This window comes from Myxine glutinosa, chromosome 5 (assembly GCF_964187855.1).
Source record: "Myxine glutinosa chromosome 5, kmMyxGlut1.1, whole genome shotgun sequence".
Lineage (NCBI taxonomy): Eukaryota > Metazoa > Chordata > Myxini > Myxiniformes > Myxinidae > Myxine > Myxine glutinosa.
Genome location: NC_136265.1, coordinates 205,103,769 through 205,125,998, shown reverse-complemented (window position 1 = coordinate 205,125,998; position 22,230 = coordinate 205,103,769). Strand labels below are relative to the sequence as shown.

At 47.3% G+C, this 22,230-nt stretch overlaps 1 protein-coding gene across 1 annotated transcript in view; it reads right to left on the bottom strand.

Moving 5' to 3' along the window:
* The window catches only part of LOC137426468 (solute carrier family 22 member 6), a 61,755-nt gene extending 39,761 nt beyond the window's left edge, over positions 1 to 21,994 (bottom strand). Inside the window, exons 1-4 of the mRNA XM_068115021.2 lie at positions 21,429 to 21,994; positions 11,889 to 11,992; positions 4,685 to 4,839; positions 2,039 to 2,207 (exon numbers count right to left, since the gene is read on the bottom strand). Of these exons, the coding sequence (XP_067971122.2) occupies positions 2,039 to 2,207; positions 4,685 to 4,839; positions 11,889 to 11,992; positions 21,429 to 21,863 (863 nt within the window). The 5' untranslated portion in view covers positions 21,864 to 21,994. The remainder of the gene's footprint in view (positions 1 to 2,038; positions 2,208 to 4,684; positions 4,840 to 11,888; positions 11,993 to 21,428) is intronic.
* Positions 21,995 to 22,230: the final 236 nt, after the last annotated feature.

Sequence of the window (22,230 nt, the reverse complement as noted above, 5' to 3'; positions counted from 1 at the left end):
TCCAGTGCTGCAACCCGCAACAAAGTTTTGTGTACGGATGACGTTACCACACGTCATCGACTATACCTATAAATAGATCGTCAGTACGTGGTTGCATTCCCATAATGCCAAATTAATCCTGTACCGGGGGTATTTCTATCAAAAAAAAATCATGTACTCAAAGGGTTAAGAGGAGGAGGTACAGTTAGCTGCGTTTCACCTCCCACAGCCCTCTATAATTTATTTGGTGAAGTTAATGAGGTGTATGACAATAAGCATTAAGGCCGGAATATTCGGTTCCCGAAGGAGAACGTTGGCAGGTGCCTAAGGTTCTGGGGAAGGAGCTGTGTTATGTGGTAGGGTAGATTCATAGCTAGACTGTGGTAAGTGTAGTATGGTCTGTGTTTCGGAGTAGCAGTTAGATTTCCACGTAACAGGGACCTGTCAGAGCAAGTCGTTTGTTGCACGTTATGCTGAGGAGGCAGCGTATGTCATTTATGGACAGGTTAGAGATTAATTGTGTGGGTGTAACCACCTCATGTTGTAGGCAGGGCTAATAAATCAGAACTTCCCATGACAGTCATATACATGTCAGGTGTGTGAAAAGCCATCAAGATCTGTCTTGCCAGTGTGTGTCAGCCATAATTTGCTGTGGAGACAGAAGTGCCATCGTGAATTTATTTTAATTGGCACCGCCCCATGGGTGGGACGGCCAGAGAAGAACTCCACCCAGGAGGAAAAAGAAGAAAACAAGTGAGAGACCTCGCTTGGATGAGGAGAAAGAGATCGTGAGAAACCTTGCTTGGAGGAGGGAGGTTAGAACAGGAGAGACCCGAAGACAAAGAAGGAGAAGGGGCCCCATGTGTTTGAGGAGGATAACGCCTCGTGTAAAAGGAGCAAAAACAAGTGGTTCTCTCCGGAGTTTCGGGATTGATCCAAGCTGGGATCACCCTGTAGTTTTTTTGAAGGGCCGGGAGGAAGAGGACGGAAGGCAGAGCAGGAGGCCTCGCTTGGAGGACAAACTCTTAATATGTCTCTCCAAAAAGACCGACTGGATAACCCTCCCATCTGCTTTCTGAACAATCCTCTCCAAAAAGTTCTGTCACTCAAGCTTTTGGGTCTCACTATCTGCCATGATCTTTCCTGGAAAAACCACATTTCCAAGCTGGCCTCCAAAGCCAGTTGCCGGCTGGGCATCCTCCATCATGCAAAGTCCTTCCTTGGCACACCTGAGCTCCTCACCACACACAAGGCTTTCATCCGCAGCTCAATGGAATCTGCTCTGCTCTCTGCAGAGAACTGCTCTGCTCTCTGGGCCGGTGCTCCTGTCTCACACCTAGCTCGGCTTCACGCTGTTGAAACCAAACCGTTCAGAATCATTGGAATCTCCCGCGATGAAGGTAACTCCGAGGGCCTTTCAGTCACTCACCGCAGGCAGGTCGGTGGTCTTTCTGTCTTCGACCGACTCCTCTCCGGCCTTGCTCCTCCAGCTCTCTCTGGGCTCTGTCCCCCAAATATTCCTGCAGGTCACACAAGATCTGCCTGCAACCCTCTTATGGTTAAACTGCCAAAATCAAGAGTCTCTGCTCACCTTCACTCTTTCATTCCTATTTTCTCACGCCTCTGGAACAAACTCCCTCACTCTCTTCAATCCCCACTCCTCCCTCCAGGTCTTTAAAACAGCTGTTCACTGCCATCTCTTATCTGCCCCCATCCAAAACCTTGATGTTTTCTACCCCCGTTAATTCACCCCAGACCCACTTTTTTGAAATACCGACTTCTTTCCTGGAAGTCCTAGCAGTGTCAATGTGTTTTTACCTCTGTTTTTACCTGTTTTTACCTAAGGAGGGAGTTTGGGGACAGGGAAGCGGGCATCATGTATGGAGTAAGTAGAGGTGGGGTGTACAAAACACCACCATACGTATTTGCCTAAACAATAAATGGCACCAAAATGGTCACAGGAAAACAATGGATTAAAAAACAATTTTAGTGTCGTTGTTCACATCAAATTAAATATTGTACGTAATGCAGTACTCCAATTTCTTTATTGTAATCTTACATTCCAATAAAGACGATAAGGAAAAACGGGGCTGAAACAGCGAGCTGGAGGTACCGCCAGTCTCGAATGGCGTAAGCGAATCCAGCCAGAATGATCTGCCCCGTCGTATAGGCGCACCCTGAGGCCAAGGAATATAGCACCCGGTTCTTCACGCTCATCCATTCCAGACCTGAAATGAAATAATAACCATACCTTTTAGTCTGGAACGTTTTCTGAACTAACTGCCTGGTTAGCCACATCACTCAATGGTGAAGAATCACTTAAAAAATTATACTTGCTGCATCTGGATCTTCACCAAAATGGAATCGATTCTTCCTTGTCACACACACAACCTGTCCAACAAGTTTCGTCCAAATCCGTCCACACCTTTTTGAGATATCCTGCTATGCATCGTGTTTAGCTCCATCTCCCAATGGTGAAGAATCACTTTAATAATTCTAGTAGCCGGATCCGAATCCGGATCTTCACCAAAATCTAATCATTTCGTCCTTGTCACATACGAATGCTACATCACCCCCCCGCTACTACCCTGCCAAATTTCGTCAGAATCCGTCCACAACTTTTTGAGATATTTTGTTCACAGACAAACGGACAGACAATCAGACAGGTGTGAAAACAACCTCCACCCACCTTTGGTGGCGGAGGTAAAAATTCAATAATATTCAGTACCAGGCAGTCAGTATCAGTATCTAAATCTTCGGTGTCTTTTGGGTCTTCGGGGTCTTTTGGGTCCATTGGGTCTTCGGGGCATTTTGGGTCTTTAGGGGTTGTTTTTGGTCTTTAAAGGTCTTCAAGGTCTCTAAGGTACTTTGGGTTCTTTCCTTTGGGTATTTGTGGTCATAAGGGTCCTGGTGGTCTTGAAGGTCTTGTGGTGGGACTTGAAGGGTCTTCAAAGGTCAAAGGGGTCTCAGCTGTCTAAAGTGTCGAAAGGTACATTCCAACAGTATGTAATTAATAGATGTACATAATTAATAGACAGGATGCAACCGACATGCAAAGAGTACACAATTAATAGATATTTGGTCACATGGCTTCACCGCCTCACCACGAATTCATGGACTGTTTTTCGGTTTTATATATATTTGAAGAAGAAGACGTTTTGGTCACAAATATACATATATACATCCATAACCATATATGTTTGTTGCATTAAAATAAAAGCTGCACTTGCATAGAATCAAAGCGCCGAGGACAATTATTGTTGGAAGGGATTCAGCACCTTGCTCCTCATAATAGGTTGATCCAGGTCATCGTGCATGGGATTCAGCAGCCAACGAAATGATTCCTTCGAGATTATCCATCCCTCCTTCCACTCATTCATCCTTCCTTACACTCATCCATCCCTCCTTCCACTCATCCATCCCTCCTTCCACTCATCCATCCCTCCTTCCACTCATTCATCCTTCCTTACTCTCATCCATCCATCCTTACACTCATCCATCCCTCCTTCCACTCATCCATCCCTCCTTCCACTCATGCAACCTTCTATCCTTCCTTTCACTCATCCATCCCTCCTTCCACTCATCCATCCCTTCTTCCACTCATTCATCCTTCCTTACACTCATCCATCCCTCCTTCCACTCATCCATCCCTCCTTTCACTCATCTATCCATCCTTACACTCATCCATCCCTCCTTTGACTCATCTATCCATCCTTCCACTCATCCAACCCTCCTTTCACTCATCTATCCATCCATCCACTCATCCATCTCGTTCACTCATCCATCCCTCCTTCCAATCATCCATCCCTCCTTCCACTCATCCATCCTTCCTTACACTTATCCATCCCTCCTCCCACTTATTCATCCTTCCATCCACTCATCTATCCCTCCTTACAGTCATCTATCCATCCTCCCACTCATTCATCCTTCCTTCCACTCATCCATTTGTTTTATACGTCTCCCACCCCTCTCCCTTCCCCCCTCCTCGTTCCCAGCCCTCTCCCTCCCATAGATCTCCCGATGTCCCTGTTCTCTACTGTTGTTGTGCTTGTGTGTTTCCCTCTCCCTCCCATAGATCTCCCGATGTCCCTGTTCTCTACTGTTGTTGTGCTTGTGTGTTTCCCTCTCCCTCCCATAGATCTCCCGATGTCCCTGTTCTCTACTGTTGTTGTGCTTGTGTGTTTCCCTCTCTCTCTCTCTCTCTCCCTCTCTCTCCCTCTCTCTCTCTCTCTCTCTCTCTCTCTCTCTCTCTCTCTCTCTCCCTCTCTCTCCCTCTCTCTCTGTCTCTCTTTGTGGCCCTGACTTCGTGAAGGTGGGGGTACAACATCCTGCATGTGGGGATCTTTGGGTCGCTCCTGTGAGATAGATCTGCTGTCTTCGTGCCGCGGGCTTGTTCGAGAGAACTGTCCGGGGCTATACAACAACAACAATAACCGATGCATTTGTGAATGGCCAATTTCGCAAGTAACAAACAGACAGACAGACAAAATCACAGATCAGACCAACCAATATGCATGTGAATCTTCAATTCGGCAATTAAAAACAAAGGGATAATTTGGGTCTTGGGGAAAACCCTGTTCCTCCTTAAACACTCGCTATCGGAGGTTCCAACCAAACGGATCGTAGATCGATACCTTCAGCTCGAAACCGCTATCATTACAATTTGCGGATTTTTATCCGATTTTTGAAATATTGAAAATCTTGCCTAATGAGAATGAATTCAATGCAGCACCAGACATAAACATCCCATCGAAGAAACGTGCCGCGGTGTAGACAGCCATGCTGGGAGCGAATGCGGCACAACATCCTGATACAGCCAGTCCAAGGTAAGAAATCAGTAAAATTGTTCTGCGTCCAAACCTGCAAAACAAATTCACAATAATATTTTGACAAATATGTGCAGTGTGACGCCAAGCTTTCCCTACCCAGCATGAGTGGCATTTCCAATATGACTTGCAAATCCCTTATTTGGCTGGCAGAGAGGCTTAGAGATATGTGCACTAACGTCTGAACTGTCAGGCCAAGGATTTAACCCAAACCCAGCTTCAAACTGTCATCCTAGTGATTTCCAGGCAGCGCAATGCATCAATGTGTGTACCGTCCCTCAGATGGACATTGCACTGGGTGTCCCATCTGCCAGCATCAATTGGTGGACGTTAAAGATCTCATGGTGTCCTTTAGTTTTTTTAAAAGTTTTTTTTTGTATACAAGATCGAGGCTCGTGTAAGAGCTAACATTAATCACAGGAAAAAAAAAAACGGACACACAAAACATACAATAACGGGAGCGGGAGACAAGATGGGGAGAGAGAGGGAAGCACACAAGCACAACAACACCAGAGAACAGGGACATCAGGAGATCCGTGGAAGAGAGAGGGCTTGGGGGGAGGAGGCATGGGAACAAGGGTGGGGGTGGGAGATTTATAAAAAACATGGACACTGCTCTAGAACTTCCAGGAAAGAAGTCGGTATTTCAAAATAGTGGATCTGGGGTGAATTAACGGGGGTAGAAAAGATCAAGGTTTTGGATGAGTGAAGATAAGAGATGGTGGTGAACAGCTGTTCACCACCATCTCCTTAAACAAGTTAAAACAAGTTGAAGTTTTCCCCAAGTTAAAGACTTAGAGCGAGGAGTTGGAATGAAGAGGGCGAAGGAGTTTGTTCCAGAGGCGGGAATAAAGAGGCATTAAAGGGTGAAGGTGAGCAGAGAGCCGAGATTTTGGCAGTTTAACCATAAGAGGGTTGCTGGCAGATATTGTGCGACCTGTATAAATATTTGTGGGACAGAGCACAGATACATCTGGGGGAGCTAGGCCGGATAGGAGTCGGTAAAAGACAGAAAGACCACCTACCTGCCTGCGGTGAGTGGGTGAAAGGCCCTCAGAATCAGCTTCATCGCGGCAGACTCCAATGATTTTGAAAGCTTTGGATTCAACAGCGTGAAGCCGAGCCAGGTGTGAGGCAGGAGCACCAGCCCATAGGGGAGAACAGTATTCCATTGAGCTGCGGATGAAAGCCTTGTATGTGGTGAGGAGCTCAGGTGTGCCGAGGAAGGACTTCGCACGACGGAGGATGCCCAGTCGGCGACTGGCTTTGGAGGCCAGCTTGGAAATGTGGTTTTCCCAAGAAAAATCATGGCAGATAGTGAGACCCAAAAGCTTGAGAGACAGAACTTCTTGAAGAGGATTGTTGAGAAAGTAGATGGGAGGGTTGTCCAGTCGGTCTTTTCGGAGAGACACAGTAAGAGTGTGAGATTTGTCAGGATTGAAAGACATGTTCCACTTGTTTGCCCAGTCTGTGATTTTGTCCAGGTCTGCAGAGGGTGAGGAGGCTGAAGACTGCCGATCTGAGGGATGAGGAATTGAGGGAGCGGCAGAGAGTGGAGTCATCAGCAAAGAGATAGAGAGGATTTTCCAGAGAGTCGGAGAGATCATTGATGAAGACCAGAAAAAGCACAAGGGCCAGAACACTACCTTGGGGAACTCCTGCCTGAAAAGGAAGGGGAGATGAGAGAAATCCTTTCAGGGCCACACGTTGACTCTGACCAGAGAGGACGTCGGCAAGCCATGCATGGAGATTTCCATGGATACCATAGGAGGAGAGTTTGGTGAGCAGAGCGGGGTGCCAGACCGTATCGAAGGCACGTGATATGTCAAGGGAGACAGCTCTGATTTCCTGTTTGGCATTGAGGACCTCCATCCATTGTTGAGAAAGCAGAAGCAGCATGCCCAGAGTAGAATGACCTGATCTGAAACCAAATTGATAATCAGAGATCAAGCCATTGGAGAAGAGGAAGGATTTGATATCTGAATCAATGATGGATTCCATGGCTTTGCTGATAATTGGGAGCAGGCTGATTGGTCTGTAGTTGCAAGGATCAGTTTTTTCACCTTTTTGTGTAAAGCTGTGATGTTGGCTGATTTCCAAACTGATGGCAGATTACCTTGAGCAAAAGAGAGATTCAAGAGAATAGAGAGAGGGTGAGATAGAGTGGCAGAGCAGGATTTTAGGACCCGTGGGCTGATGCCGTCTGGTCCAGTTGGAGAATCAGAGTCGAGGTTTGACAGAAACTTCTCCACCTTTTCAGGATTGAAGGACACAGAGACCAGGAGCAGTTGGGTTCGACTGGGTAAGGAGTGAACAGAGAGAGATGGGTTTGGGACACAAGATTTTGAGGCAAACACAGAGTTGAGGCATTCGGCTTTGTCATCTGCAGAGTCAGCTGTGTTGCCATTTGAGGTAAGGGAGGGGATGGAGTGGGAACAAACACCAGAAACAGATTTGACAAGACACCACCAGGATTTGGAGGGAGGAGACAGGTTTGAGAGAGGATCAGTCTTGAGAGTCGAGATATATTGTTTCCTGGCTCTCCTGAGGGTAGACACACACTTGTTCCGAGCTTGGTGGAAGGAACTGAGATTGCCTTCAGTTGGATAAGCCTTCCAAGAGGCAAAGGCAAGTTGTTTCAGGCCAACTGCCTCACCACAAGATTCAGTGTACCATGGACGGGAGGAAGGGTATGACAACTGAAGAGGAGATGGGATAAATCTGTGCATGAGAGAGAGTAGTTTGCTTTGGAAGAATTCCCAGGATGAGTTGATGTCAGAGGTGGTAGAGATGGGAGACTAGTCCAGATGATTGATGGCTGCTTGAAGACCTTGCCAGTCGGCCTGTGTGAAATGCCAGACTCGTCGATGCTGAGGAGGCTCTCTGAGAATGGCCAGAGAGATGTCCACTTTAACAAGCACATGATTAGAAGAACCGATTGGAGCAGAAGAAGAGCAGCAGACATTTGCAGGGAAGTTTGTCATAACCAAGTCTAGAAGAGAAGATGCTTCGGGTCGGGAAATTTTCAGATTGTGTCAGTCCCAATGAGTCGCAGAAGTCCTTTGCTGAGATGCCATGGCTGGTGCGAGAGGTACCCACACCCAGTCAGCTGGCATGATGACAGTTGAAGTCACCACATATGAGAAGGAGAGAGTTGGGATGAGTGGATACAAGGCTCGTGTAAGAGCTAAGAGTTAGGTAAAGCGGGCGAGATATGACCGGCATCCTGAAGAAATGACATGTTCCTGTTATAACCTACATGGTTAGGACAGGAACTTCCTTAGTTAACCTAATCATCCAAACAATGATAAAAAGTAACAGCGACGAACTGCAATTGGAACTAGAACGACACTCGGTAGAGTGCAAACCTCCGCCAGGCGGAACAGTTTATGTTTTGTATCCCACTGATAGGCCCGGATCTGGATTCGGAACTGAAGCAAAACCTAATCAGCTAGTTCTGGTCACGTAATCGACTTGTTCTGGTCATGTAACCAACTCATCCACCTCGTTTTGGCATAAATGGCGAAAAATCACTCTCGAGCTTTCGGGACACTCTGGCATCCCACATTGCTCTCCAAGATCTGTCCCTTTTGCATCCAAGGGCAGCTTCACTCTTGGGTTATTGACTACCTCCACTCTCGCAGCCAACTTGTGGCTCTCAACAGAACCTTTCATCTACTCTCAAGGCTGGAGCACCCAAGGTAGTGTTCTCTGCCCTATCCTATTCCTATTCTTAATCAACAATCTCTCTGACTCTCAGGAAAATCCTCTATTTCTTTGCTGATGACTACACCCTCTCCCATGACATCCCTCGTCCTTCAGATAGGCAGGCAGCCACTTCCCTCTCTTCAGTCTTGACAACGTCACAAACTGGTCAAACACTTGGAATAAGTCTTTTAATCCTGAGGAGTCCCACACTCTCACTATAGGACCATACCACAAACCCTCCCATCTACTTTCCATCCCTCCTGAAGAAATTCAGTCATTCAGAGTCTTGGGTCTCACTCTCAGCCATGATCTTTCTTGGGCAAACCTCATTTCTAAGTTGGCCTTCAAAGGCAGTCACTGAATGGGCGTCCTCTGTTGTGCAAAGCTCTTCCTTAGCACACCTGAACTCTTATGCACCTACAAGACTCGTCCGCTGCTCGATGGACTACTGCTCCCCCCTCTCGGCTGGCTCCCCTGCCTCACACCTTGCTCAGGCTGTCGCCATGGCAACCAAGGCCTTTCAAGATCATTGGAATCTCCTGCGATGAAGCTGAGTCAATGGGCCTATCACTTTACTATCGCTAACAGGTCCGTGGTCTCTCTGTCTTATTCCATCGCCTTTCTGATCTTGCAACCTCTGCCCTCTCCGTGTTTTATCCCACTCAGGTATCTGCAGGGCACAAATGGTCTACCAGCATCTTCTTTCTAGTGAAACTCTAAAAATCCAGAATCACTGCTCAACTCCTCTTTTGTTCTACTTTTCCCCCAGCTATGGACACAACTTCCACATTCTCTCCATGGTTTCAAGAGAGGTGTTCACCACCATCTCGGAACATCCTCCACTCAAAACCTTGATCTTTTCTACACCAGTTAACCCCCCTGCCCCATCCACAAAATTTCCTTCTGCACACATCTTAAGCACCCCTTGCATTCTCCTATACCCCAAATCATTAGCGCGCAACCCTTGTTGTCCGTTTCCGTTGATTTCGTCCCTTGGCCCTGCTGTTAGCATTTACCCTCCTTCTCTGATGTTGCATCCTGATCCGTTCTATGTTCCAGCTCTTCCAGGAGCCTTGACTCAGTACACAGAAAATTAAAAATTGGTTGATCTACTTTGTCTAATAATAGTTTCGAGGCAATTGTCGATTTACAAAATTGGATCATTCTATATTTGTAAATAGAAATCTATTTTGCAATAATCACTTTTTAATAATAATTAATAATAAATGTAATAATAAATAATAATTTAATAATATAATAAATAATAATAATAAATAAGAATGAGAAATAATAATAATTTTATAATAATATAAATTTAATAATTTAAAAACAATTTTTTTATTATATAATAAATAATAATAAATAATAAATAATAATAATAACTTAATAATAATAATAAATAGTCATAATTTAATCATAAATAATAATTTAATGCTAAATAATAATTTAATAATATAATAAATAATAATAATGATAATAAATAATAATAATCATTTAATAATAATAAATAGTCATAATAATTTAAGAATTAATAAATAATAATTTTGTAAAGATATCACCATTATTATTGCTTGTCTTACGATTTTTGCCACACCAGATTGATTGTCCATCAAATCATGACATCGACTTCTGCATAAAATCAGGACTATTTCCCCTAACAGGGTTCCATTCAACTGTACAGTACTATTTTTTTTTTTTTTTTTTTTTTTTTTTTTTTTTTTTTTTTTTGTATACAAGATCGAGGCTCGTGAAAGAGCGAACATTTATCACACAGAAAGACAAACAGACACATAAAACAAATAACATCGGGAGCGGTAGACAAGATGGGGAGAGAGGGGGAAGGACACAAACACAACATTTGAGAGCAGGGACCGAGAGACATGGAGACATCGAGAGATCTGTGGGAGGGAGAGGGCTTTGGGGGGGGAGGCATGTGAAGGGGGGGGAGGCATGTGAAGGGGGGGAGGCATGTGAAGGGGGGGAGGCATGTGAAGGGGGGGGGGTGGGAGAGGTATAAACATATGGACACTGCCAGGATTTCCAGGAAATAAGTTGGAATTTCAAACAAGGTGGATCTGGGGTGAATTAGTGGGGGTAGAAAAGATCAAGGTTATGGATGGGGGAAGATAAGAGATGGTGGTGAACAGCTGTTTTAAAGACCTGGAGGGAGGAGAGGGATTGAAGGGAGTGTGGGAGTTTGTTCCACAGGCGGGAGAAAAGAGGAATGAAAGAGTGAAGGTGAGCAGAGAGCCGAGATTTCGGCAGTTTAACCATCAGAGGGTTGCTGGCAGATCTTGTGCGACCTGTAGGAATATTTGGGGGACAGAGCACAGAGAGAGCTGGGGGAGCAAGGCCGGAGAGGAGTCGGTAGAAGACAGAAAGACCACCTACCTGCCTGCGGTGAGTGAGTGAAAGGCCCTCAGAGATAGCTTCATCGCGGGAGATTCCAATGATTTTGAAAGCTTTGGATTCAACAGCGTGAAGCCGAGCCAGGTGTGAGGCAGGAGCACCAGCCCATAGGGGAGAACAGTATTCCATTGAGCTGCGGATGAAAGCCTTGTATGTGGTGAGGAGCTCAGGTGTGCCGAGGAAGGACTTCGCACGACGGAGGATGCCCAGTCGGCGACTGGCTTTGGAGGCCAGCTTGGAAATGTGGTTTTCCCAAGAAAGATCATGGCAGATAGTGAGACCCAAAAGCTTGAGTGACAGAACTTCTTGGAGAGGATTGTTGAGAAAGTAGATGGGAGGGTTGTCCAGTCGATCTTTTCGGAGAGACATAGTAAGAGAGTGAGATTTGGCAGGATTGAAAGACATGTTCCACTTGTTTGACCAGTCTGTGATTTTGTCCAGGTCTTCAGAGAGTGAGGAGGCTGCAGACTGCCGATCTGAGGGAAGAGGAATGGAGCGGCAGAGAGTGGAGTCATCAGCAAAGAGATAGAGAGGATTTTCCAGAGAGTCAGAGAGATCATTGATAAAGACCAGAAAAAGCACAGGGCCCAGCACACTTCCTTGGGGAACTCCAGCCTGAACAGGAAGGGGAGATGAGAGAAATCCATTCAGGGCCACAGGGCCTATTGCTTTATGGATCGTTCAAACTCTCAAAATCGTTCACGATGTAATCTGTCGTTTCATAACGATGATGGAGAATAAAAAATATGCATGTAAAGCTAATTGTTCAGTTAAAAGTTTGAAATTGCGACAAAAGGACCGTTCAAATTTCTGTAAAAAGACAATTTGGAGAGAAACGAAACTATGTTTTGATCAATGTTAAAGTGATTGACTTTCTTTTGTTATTACTATTCAATTTTTATTTATTTATCTCGGACGAACATTTTCCGATCACCACTCGTGCACCAATCAATCAATACAACTCACTTATCTGCAAGGCCTCCAAGAATGATTGCACCGACCAGCAATCCAGCCATGTAGACGGACTGGGCCATCTGCTTCATCACCTTCTCCTCACACACCAGGTCCCACTGCGGGTTACGTGATAAGGGAAGGATGCACAAGTTGGAGGATGTGGGTGATGGAAGAGTGGCTGGGTGGGCGGGGGGGGGGGGGGGGGGGGAGGACAGGTTGGGTGTGTGACAAGGACTAATTGATTCGATTTTGGTGAAGATCCAGATCCGGATACTGCACTCAAACTTTTAAGTGATTCTTCATCATTTAGAGAGGGCGGTGGGGTCGTCGGACCCTGGAGAGGATTGAGACCTCCGGGGAACCGAGGTGATTAGTCCTGGGCATCTGGCATGGTGCAGTTGGTGCACCGTGAGGGCCACTAGGAGGGGTGGTGTGGGTTGCGCCTTGATGGGGGCACCACTGAGGGCCAGGAAGGCCCGAGAGAGGTGACTGCCAGGGCATGTGACCTAGCAGCCTCTCCCTGAGGCTCTGGGACATTCAGCCTGTGTAGAATTGCCATGGTGAGCTTGTCTATGGACGAGGGTCAATCCGCATGGACCAGGAATGAATATTATATTCATATATACATACATATACATATTATATATACATACATATACATATTATATATACATACATATACATATTATATATACATACATATACATATTATATATACATACATATACATATTATATATACATACATATACATATTATATATACATACATATACATATTATATACATACATATACATATTATATACATACATATACATATTATATACATATACATATTATATACATATATATATATATATATATACTAGCAGAAGTACCCAGCATTGCCGGGCGGGGGAGGAGGAGGGGAGGGGGAAGAGGAGGGGAGGGGAACGGGGGGGAGGGGGGAGGGGGAGCGGGGAAGGGGGGGGAGGAGGGGAGGGGGAAGAGGAGGGGAGGGGAACAGGGGGGAAGGGGGGGAGGGGGGAGGGGAAGGGGGGAGGGGAGGGTGTGGGGGTGCCCGGGGGAAGAAGGGCCCCTCCCCCATCCCCTTTCCCCACCCCCCCTTCACCTCCCCCTCCCCCCCTCCCCCCCCTTCCCCCTTCCCCCCCCCCTTCCCCCTTCCCCCTTCCCCTCTCCCCCCCATTCCCCTCCCCTCCTCTTCCCCCTCCCCTCCTCCTCCCCCTTAACACCAGGGGGGTTGACTCAGCCTGTCATCCTACCGAGGTCGGCAAATTGAGTACCAGTTCACTGGTAATTCCCTGTGTGCCGCAAGAGGCGCCTAACAGGGTTGGCGACACAAACCCGGAAGTCGGAACTCATTGTCGTCAAATAAATGTAGCATGTATGTTTCACTCTCTGTCACATGCCGTTGGTCCCATGTCAATCGGATGAAGTTGAAAAATTAACATTACGAAGTTTCTCTGGGACGTACTGATTCCGAATAATGAAGTTGAAAAATTAACGTTCCGAAATACGCTAATTACGCTAACAGAAGCGCTGGCGCTGCGAAGCGCTAGAGGGAGCGCTGCGCTCCCTCCCTTCGATTCCCTCCCTCTTCTGCTAGCGCTTCTGCGCTAAAACGCTAATTTTAAAACCCGAAGTTTTTTAAAATTTAAGGTGTGCTGTAGTTGCTCTGAGACGTACTGATTCCGAATATGCCTTTGGTTTTTCTCTGCGATGAGTAGTTCTCGAGTTATAAGAGGACAAACAAACATACTTTACTGCTTTATATATATATATATATAATCAACGAACATAACAGCGTGACGAGCGCTGTCCCGATCTCCTGTGGACCGAAGTCCTAGACCAAAGCGTCACCTCCGACCCAAAGGGTCTTCTGGAGGCTTCAGCCCGGCCACTCTGTCAACAGACAGAGATTTATTCATTGGTCCCCATTGGCTAAACATCAAGCAGAGCCGCCAATCCAGATTTCGGGCTTATTAACCTGTTTTGGGGCCACAGGGAAGCCCTGCCTTTTTTACTATGAAAAAAGGTAAAAAGTCAAACATTTGAACAGCCTTGGACGTGCACCTTGACCCCATGGTCAAGGCACAACGTCAACAAGGCTGTCCCAATAACAATACACATGCGCCTCAACCCCGAGGGGGAAGCGCATGGTCATTCAAACGCATGCATCATGCCCCCCGAAGGGCCACAATGCATGGTCATACAATTGGGACCACTCCTCTTAATAGGAGTGAGACCCCTTAATCCACCGGCAGGGCATTACTCCTGCCAGGTCCGATTTGCATGCAGTTCTTTGAGCGCGTTTAGGGCCCGCACAAAAAGGCCTGCCTTTTTTACACTGAAAAAAGGTAAAAAGTCAAACATTTGAACAGCCTTGGACGTGCACCTTGACCCCATGGTCAAGGCACATCGTCAACAAGGCTGTCCCCATAACAATACACATGCGCCTCAACCCCGAGGGGGAAGCGCATGGTCATTCAAACGCATGCATCATGCCCCCCGAAGGGCCACAATGCATGGTCATACAATTGGGACCACTCCTCTTAATAGGAGTGAGACCCCTTAATCCACCGGCAGGGAATTACTCCTGCCAGGTCCGATTTGCATGCAGTCCTTCGCGTCCGTTTTAGGGCCCCGGACAGGGCCTGTCTTTTTTACAAGAAAAAAGGTAAAAAGTCAAACATTTGAACAGCCTTGGACGTGCACCTTGACCCCATGGTCAAGGCACATCGTCAACAAGGCTGTCCCCATAACAATACACATGCGCCTCAACCCCGAGGGGGAAGCGCATGGTCATTCAAACGCATGCATCATGCCCCCCAAAGGGCCACAATGCATGGTCATACAATTGGGACCACTCCTCTTAATAGGAGTGAGACCCCTTAATCCACCGGCAGGGCATTACTCCTGCCAGGTCCGATTTGCATGCAGTTTTTCGCGTCCGTTTTAGGGCCCCGGACAGGGCCTGCCTTTTTTACAAGAAAAAATGTAAAAAGTCAAACATTTGAACAGCCTTGGACGTGCACCTTGACCCCATGGTCAAGGCACATCGTCAACAAGGCTGTCCCCATAACAATACACATGCGCCTCAACCCCGAGGGGGAAGCGCATGGTCATTCAAACGCATGCATCATGCCCCCCGAAGGGCCACAATGCATGGTCATACAATTGGGACCACTCCTCTTAATAGGAGTGAGACCCCTTAATCCACCGGCAGGGAATTACTCCTGCCAGGTCCGATTTGCATGCAGTTTTTTGAGCGTTTAGGGCCCGCTCAAAAAAGGCCAGCCTTTTTTACACTGAAAAAAGGTAAAAAGTCAAACATTTGAACAGCCTTGGACGTGCACCTTGACCCCATGGTCAAGGCACATCGTCAACAAGGCTGTCCCCATAACAATACACATGCGCCTCAACCCCGAGGGGGAAGCACATGGTCATTCAAACGCATGCATCATGCCCCCGAAGGGCCACAATGCATGGTCATACAGGTGGGACCACTCCTCTTAATAGGAGTGAGACCCCTTAATCCACTGGCAGGGAATTACTCCTGCCAGGTCCGATTTCCATGCAGTACTTGCGCCCGTTTTAGGGCCCCGGACAGGGCCTGCCTTTTTTACAAGAAAAAAGGTAAAAAGTCAAACATTTGAACAGCCTTGGACGTGCACCTTGACCCCATGGTCAAGGCACAACGTCAACAAGGCTGTCCCAATAACAATACACATGCGCCTCAACCCCGAGGGGGAAGCGCATGGTCATTCAAACGCATGCATCATGCCCCCCGAAGGGCCACAATGCATGGTCATACAATTGGGACCACTCCTCTTAATAGGAGTGAGACCCCTTAATCCACCGGCAGGGCATTACTCCTGCCAGGTCCGATTTGCATGCAGTTCTTTGAGCGCGTTTAGGGCCCGCACAAAAAGGCCTGCCTTTTTTACACTGAAAAAAGGTAAAAAGTCAAACATTTGAACAGCCTTGGACGTGCACCTTGACCCCATGGTCAAGGCACATCGTCAACAAGGCTGTCCCCATAACAATACACATGCGCCTCAACCCCGAGGGGGAAGCGCATGGTCATTCAAACGCATGCATCATGCCCCCCGAAGGGCCACAATGCATGGTCATACAATTGGGACCACTCCTCTTAATAGGAGTGAGACCCCTTAATCCACCGGCAGGGAATTACTCCTGCCAGGTCCGATTTGCATGCAGTCCTTCGCGTCCGTTTTAGGGCCCCGGACAGGGCCTGTCTTTTTTACAAGAAAAAAGGTAAAAAGTCAAACATTTGAACAGCCTTGGACGTGCACCTTGACCCCATGGTCAAGGCACATCGTCAACAAGGCTGTCCCCATAACAATACACATGCGCCTCAACCCCGAGGGGGAAGCGCATGGTCATTCAAACGCATGCATCATGCCCCCCGAAGGGCCACAATGCATGGTCATACAATTGGGACCACTCCTCTTAATAGGAGTGAGACCCCTTAATCCACCGGCAGGGCATTACTCCTGCCAGGTCCGATTTGCATGCAGTTTTTCGCGTCCGTTTTAGGGCCCCGGACAGGGCCTGCCTTTTTTACAAGAAAAAAGGTAAAAAGTCAAACATTTGAACAGCCTTGGACGTGCACCTTGACCCCATGGTCAAGGCACATCGTCAACAAGGCTGTCCCCATAACAATACACATGCGCCTCAACCCCGAGGGGGAAGCGCATGGTCATTCAAACGCATGCATCATGCCCCCCGAAGGGCCACAATGCATGGTCATACAATTGGGACCACTCCTCTTAATAGGAGTGAGACCCCTTAATCCACCGGCAGGGAATTACTCCTGCCAGGTCCGATTTGCATGCAGTTTTTTGAGCGTTTAGGGCCCGCTCAAAAAAGGCCAGCCTTTTTTACACTGAAAAAAGGTAAAAAGTCAAACATTTGAACAGCCTTGGACGTGCACCTTGACCCCATGGTCAAGGCACATCGTCAACAAGGCTGTCCCCATAACAATACACATGCGCCTCAACCCCGAGGGGGAAGCACATGGTCATTCAAACGCATGCATCATGCCCCCGAAGGGCCACAATGCATGGTCCTACAGGTGGGACCACTCCTCTTAATAGGAGTGAGACCCCTTAATCCACTGGCAGGGAATTACTCCTGCCAGGTCCGATTTCCATGCAGTACTTGCGCACATTTAGGGCCCGCGCGAAGGCCTGCCTTTTTTGCAGTGAAAAAAGGTAAAAACTCAAACATTTGAACAGCCTTGGACGTGCACCTTGACCCCATGGTCAAGGCACATCGTCAACAAGGCTGTCCCCAAAACAATACACATGCGCCTCAACCCCGAGGGGGAAGCACATGGTCATTCAAACACATGCATCATGCCCCCGAAGGGCCACAATGCATGGTCATACTGGTGGGACCACTCCTCTTAATAGGAGTGAGACCCCTTAATCCACTGGCAGGGAATTACTCCTGCCAGGTCAGATTTCCATGCAGTACTTGCGCATTTAGGGCCCGCACAGAAGGCCTGCCTTTTTTGCAGTGAAAAAAGGTAAAAACTCAAACATTTGAACAGCCTTGGACGTGCACCTTGACCCCATGGTCAAGGCACATCGTCAACAAGGCTGTCCCCAAAACAATACACATGCGCCTCAACCCCGAGGGGGAAGCACATGGTCATTCAAACGCATGCATCATGCCCCCGAAGGGCCACAATGCATGGTCATACAGGTGGGACCACTCCTCTTAATAGGAGTGAGACCCCTTAATCCACTGGCAGGGAATTACTCCTGCCAGGTCCGATTTCCATGCAGTACTTGCGCACCGTTTTAGGGCCCCGGACAGGGCCTGCCTTTTTTACAAGAAAAAAGGTAAAAAGTCAAACATTTGAACAGCCTTGGACGTGCACCTTGACCCCATGGTCAAGGCACAACGTCAACAAGGCTGTCCCCATAACAATACACATGCGCCTCAACCCCGAGGGGGAAGCGCATGGTCATTCAAACGCATGCATCATGCCCCCCAAAGGGCCACAATGCATGGTCATACAGTTGGGACCACTCCTCTTAATAGGAGTGAGACCCCTTAATCCACCGGCAGGGCATTACTCCTGCCAGGTCCGATTTGCATGCAGTTTTTCGCGTCCGTTTTAGGGCCCCGGACAGGGCCTGCCTTTTTTACAAAGAAAAAAGGTAAAAAGTCAAACATTTGAACAGCCTTGGACGTGCACCTTGACCCCATGGTCAAGGCACATCGTCAACAAGGCTGTCCCCAAAACAATACACATGCGCCTCAACCCCGAGGGGGAAGCACATGGTCATTCAAACGCATGCATCATGCCCCCGAAGGGCCACAATGCATGGTCATACAGGTGGGACCACTCCTCTTAATAGGAGTGAGACCCCTTAATCCACTGGCAGGGAATTACTCCTGCCAGGTCCGATTTCCATGCAGTACTTGTGCACATTTAGGGCCCGCACAGAAGGCCTGCCTTTTTTGCAGTGAAAAAAGGTAAAAACTCAAACATTTGAACAGCCTTGGACGTGCACCTTGACCCCATGGTCAAGGCACATCGTCAACAAGGCTGTCCCCAAAACAATACACATGCGCCTCAACCCCGAGGGGGAAGCACATGGTCATTCAAACGCATGCATCATGCCCCCGAAGGGCCACAATGCATGGTCATACAGGTGGGACCACTCCTCTTAATAGGAGTGAGACCCCTTAATCCACTGGCAGGGAATTACTCCTGCCAGGTCCGATTTCCATGCAGTACTTGTGCATTTAGGGCCCGCGCGAAGGCCTGCCTTTTTTGCAGTGAAAAAAGGTAAAAACTCAAACATTTGAACAGCCTTGGGCGTGCACCTTGACCCCATGGTCAAGGCACATCGTCAACAAGGCTGTCCCCAAAACAATACACATGCGCCTCAACCCCGAGGGGGAAGCGCATGGTCATTCAAACGCATGCATCATGCCCCCCAAAGGGCCACAATGCATGGTCATACAGGTGGGACCACTCCTCTTAATAGGAATGAGACCCCTTAATCCACCGGCAGGGAATTACTCCTGCCAGGTCAGATTTGCATGCAGTTTTATGCTTCGGCGTTTAGGGCCCGCACGAAAAAGGCCAGCCTTTTTTACACTGAAAAAAGGTAAAAAGTCAAACATTTGAACAGCCTTGGACGTGCACCTTGACCCCATGGTCAAGGCACAACGTCAACAAGGCTGTCCCCATAACAATACACATGCGCCTCAACCCCGAGGGGGAAGCGCATGGTCATTCAAACGCATGCATCATGCCCCCCAAAGGGCCACAATGCATGGTCATACAGGTGGGACCACTCCTCTTAATAGGAGTGAGACCCCTTAATCCACCGGCAGGGAATTACTCCTGCCAGGTCAGATTTGCATGCAGTTTTATGCTTCGGCGTTTAGGGCCCGCACGAAAAAGGCCAGCCTTTTTTACACTGAAAAAAGGTAAAAAGTCAAACATTTGAACAGCCTTGGACGTGCACCTTGACCCCATGGTCAAGGCACAACGTCAACAAGGCTGTCCCCATAACAATACACATGCGCCTCAACCCCGAGGGGGAAGCGCATGGTCATTCAAACGCATGCATCATGCCCCCCAAAGGGCCACAATGCATGGTCATACAGGTGGGACCACTCCTCTTAATAGGAGTGAGACCCCTTAATCCACCGGCAGGGAATTACTCCTGCCAGGTCAGATTTGCATGCAGTTTTATGCTTCGGCGTTTAGGGCCCGCACGAAAAAGGCCAGCCTTTTTTACACTGAAAAAAGGTAAAAAGTCAAACATTTGAACAGCCTTGGACGTGCACCTTGACCCCATGGTCAAGGCACAACGTCAACAAGGCTGTCCCCATAACAATACACATGCGCCTCAACCCCGAGGGGGAAGCGCATGGTCATTCAAACGCATGCATCATGCCCCCCAAAGGGCCACAATGCATGGTCATACAGGTGGGACCACTCCTCTTAATAGGAGTGAGACCCCTTAATCCACCGGCAGGGAATTACTCCTGCCAGGTCCGATTTCCATGCAGTTTTTGCGTGTTTAGGGCCCACACGGAAGGCCTGCCTTTTTTACAATGAAAAAAGGTAAAAAGCCAAACATTTGAACAGCCTCGGACGTGCACCTTGACCCCATGGTCAAGGCACAACGTCAACAAGGCTGTCCCCATAACAATACACATGCGCCTCAACCCCGAGGGGGAAGCACATGGTCATTCAAACGCATGCATCATGCCCCCGAAGGGCCACAATGCATGGTCATACAGTTGGGACCACTCCTCTTAATAGGAGTGAGACCCCTTAATCCACCGGCAGGGCATTACTCCTGCCAGGTCCGATTTGCATGCAGGTATTTAAACCACCCAGGGCGGCACACTGCGAAAAATCTAACCAATGAGGACCAAAATCGTCTATTAAGATGATCAAGGCACCTCCTAGCTTTAATGGTGAGCACCAGCCACGAATTATGTCTCACACGGTAAATACCGCATAACCCGCAAGGAACCAACAGCCTGTCTGCCACACAGACCATCGTTCCCACCAGTGCAAACCAAAACCAGGGGGTGCGGTGCGATCGGCGGGGATAATAATCAACGAACATAACAGCGTGACGAGCGCTGTCCCGATCTCCTGTGGACCGAAGTCCTAGACCAAAGCGTCACCTCCGACCCAAAGGGTCTTCTGGAGGCTTCAGCCCGGCCACTCTGTCAACAGACAGAGATTTATTCAGACAGAGATGTCAACAGACAGACAATGAATAAATCTCTGTCTGTTGACAGAGTGGCCGGGCTGAAGCCTCCAGAAGACCCTTTGGGTCGGAGGTGACGCTTTGGTCTCGGACTTCGGTCCACAGGAGATCGGGACAGCGCTCGTCATGCTGTTATGTTCGTTGATTATTATCCCCGCCGATCGCACCGCACCCCCTGGTTTTGGTTTGCACTGGTGGGAACGATGGTCTGTGTGGCAGACAGGCTGTTGGTTCCTTGCGGGTTATGCGGTATTTACCGTGTGAGACATAATTCGTGGCTGGTGCTCACCATTAAAGCTAGGAGGTGCCTTGATCATATATATATATATATATATATATATATATATATACATATATATATATACATATATATATATACATATATATATATACATATATATATATACATATATATATACATATACATATATATATATATATATACATATATATATATATATATATATACATACATATATATATATATATATACATATATATATATATATATATATATACATATATATATATATATATATATACATATATATATATATATATATATACATATATATATATTAAAGCTTGTCGAGAAAGATTGTCGAAAGTTGAAAATTGAAAGAAAGCTTGTCGAGAGTTAAAGATCGACCGTCCTGAAGCCTCGTCCGCGTCTGATTTAATCTCCAGATTATATATATATATTCATATTATATATTCAATATTATATATATGTAGCATATAGGTTGAAAAACATCGAACGAGACTGCACCTCAGTAACGATGGTGGATGAGAACATGCTGGTGTCGAACTCCCATCCATCGAGACAGCCCTCAATCTCTCCATGGTTTGACAAGTCCGTAGAGTTATTATACATCAGCTGCCACTGTGGTCGGACATAGCGACTGCATCTGCTCGGAGAGTTCTCTTCCCAGGGCATGGCGACCCTCAGAAGGGTCGTGTTGCTCAGGTTCCACGGGGAGTCCCGCTGAGCCTCGAGCGATGCGTTCTCCAGCCACGGCACCCGGCAATGGTGCCGAGGAGTCGCGGCGGAGAAGTTCTGTATGAGGTTGTGACCTGGAAATAACAATTTTGCTAATACCAGTAAAATAACATGAATAACCTGAAAACGCCCAGCTTCCCCGACACTATTTAATAAATCAGCAAAAGACATGACTTGCTCATGGGAGTTTATGGTACATCTCATCCAACGTACACGATAAGGGGCTAGCGATATGCTGAGTCGTCATGGGCGGTTTCATAAACGATTGTCAGTAAAACAGAAAGTATTTGAAAAAGTATCATCGCGGTTTAAATAGTGACTCATAAATTGTGAGTGTGGGTTCCAAGGTCAGAGTAAATAATTGGCCTGCATGCTTATTTGTTTACTCTGGAAAACAAAAGTTTTTAGCAACTTCAAAAGGCTTGGAGTACAACCAAATGTGAGCGTTTTGAACCAGTGAATGAGGTTTCGTAAGTTAAGGAACAATAGTTAGGAAAATGTTTCGTGCTGTGTAGCTTCTACTGATCATTGGAAAAAGTTTATAATCCAATGACATAAAAACTCATCCAAC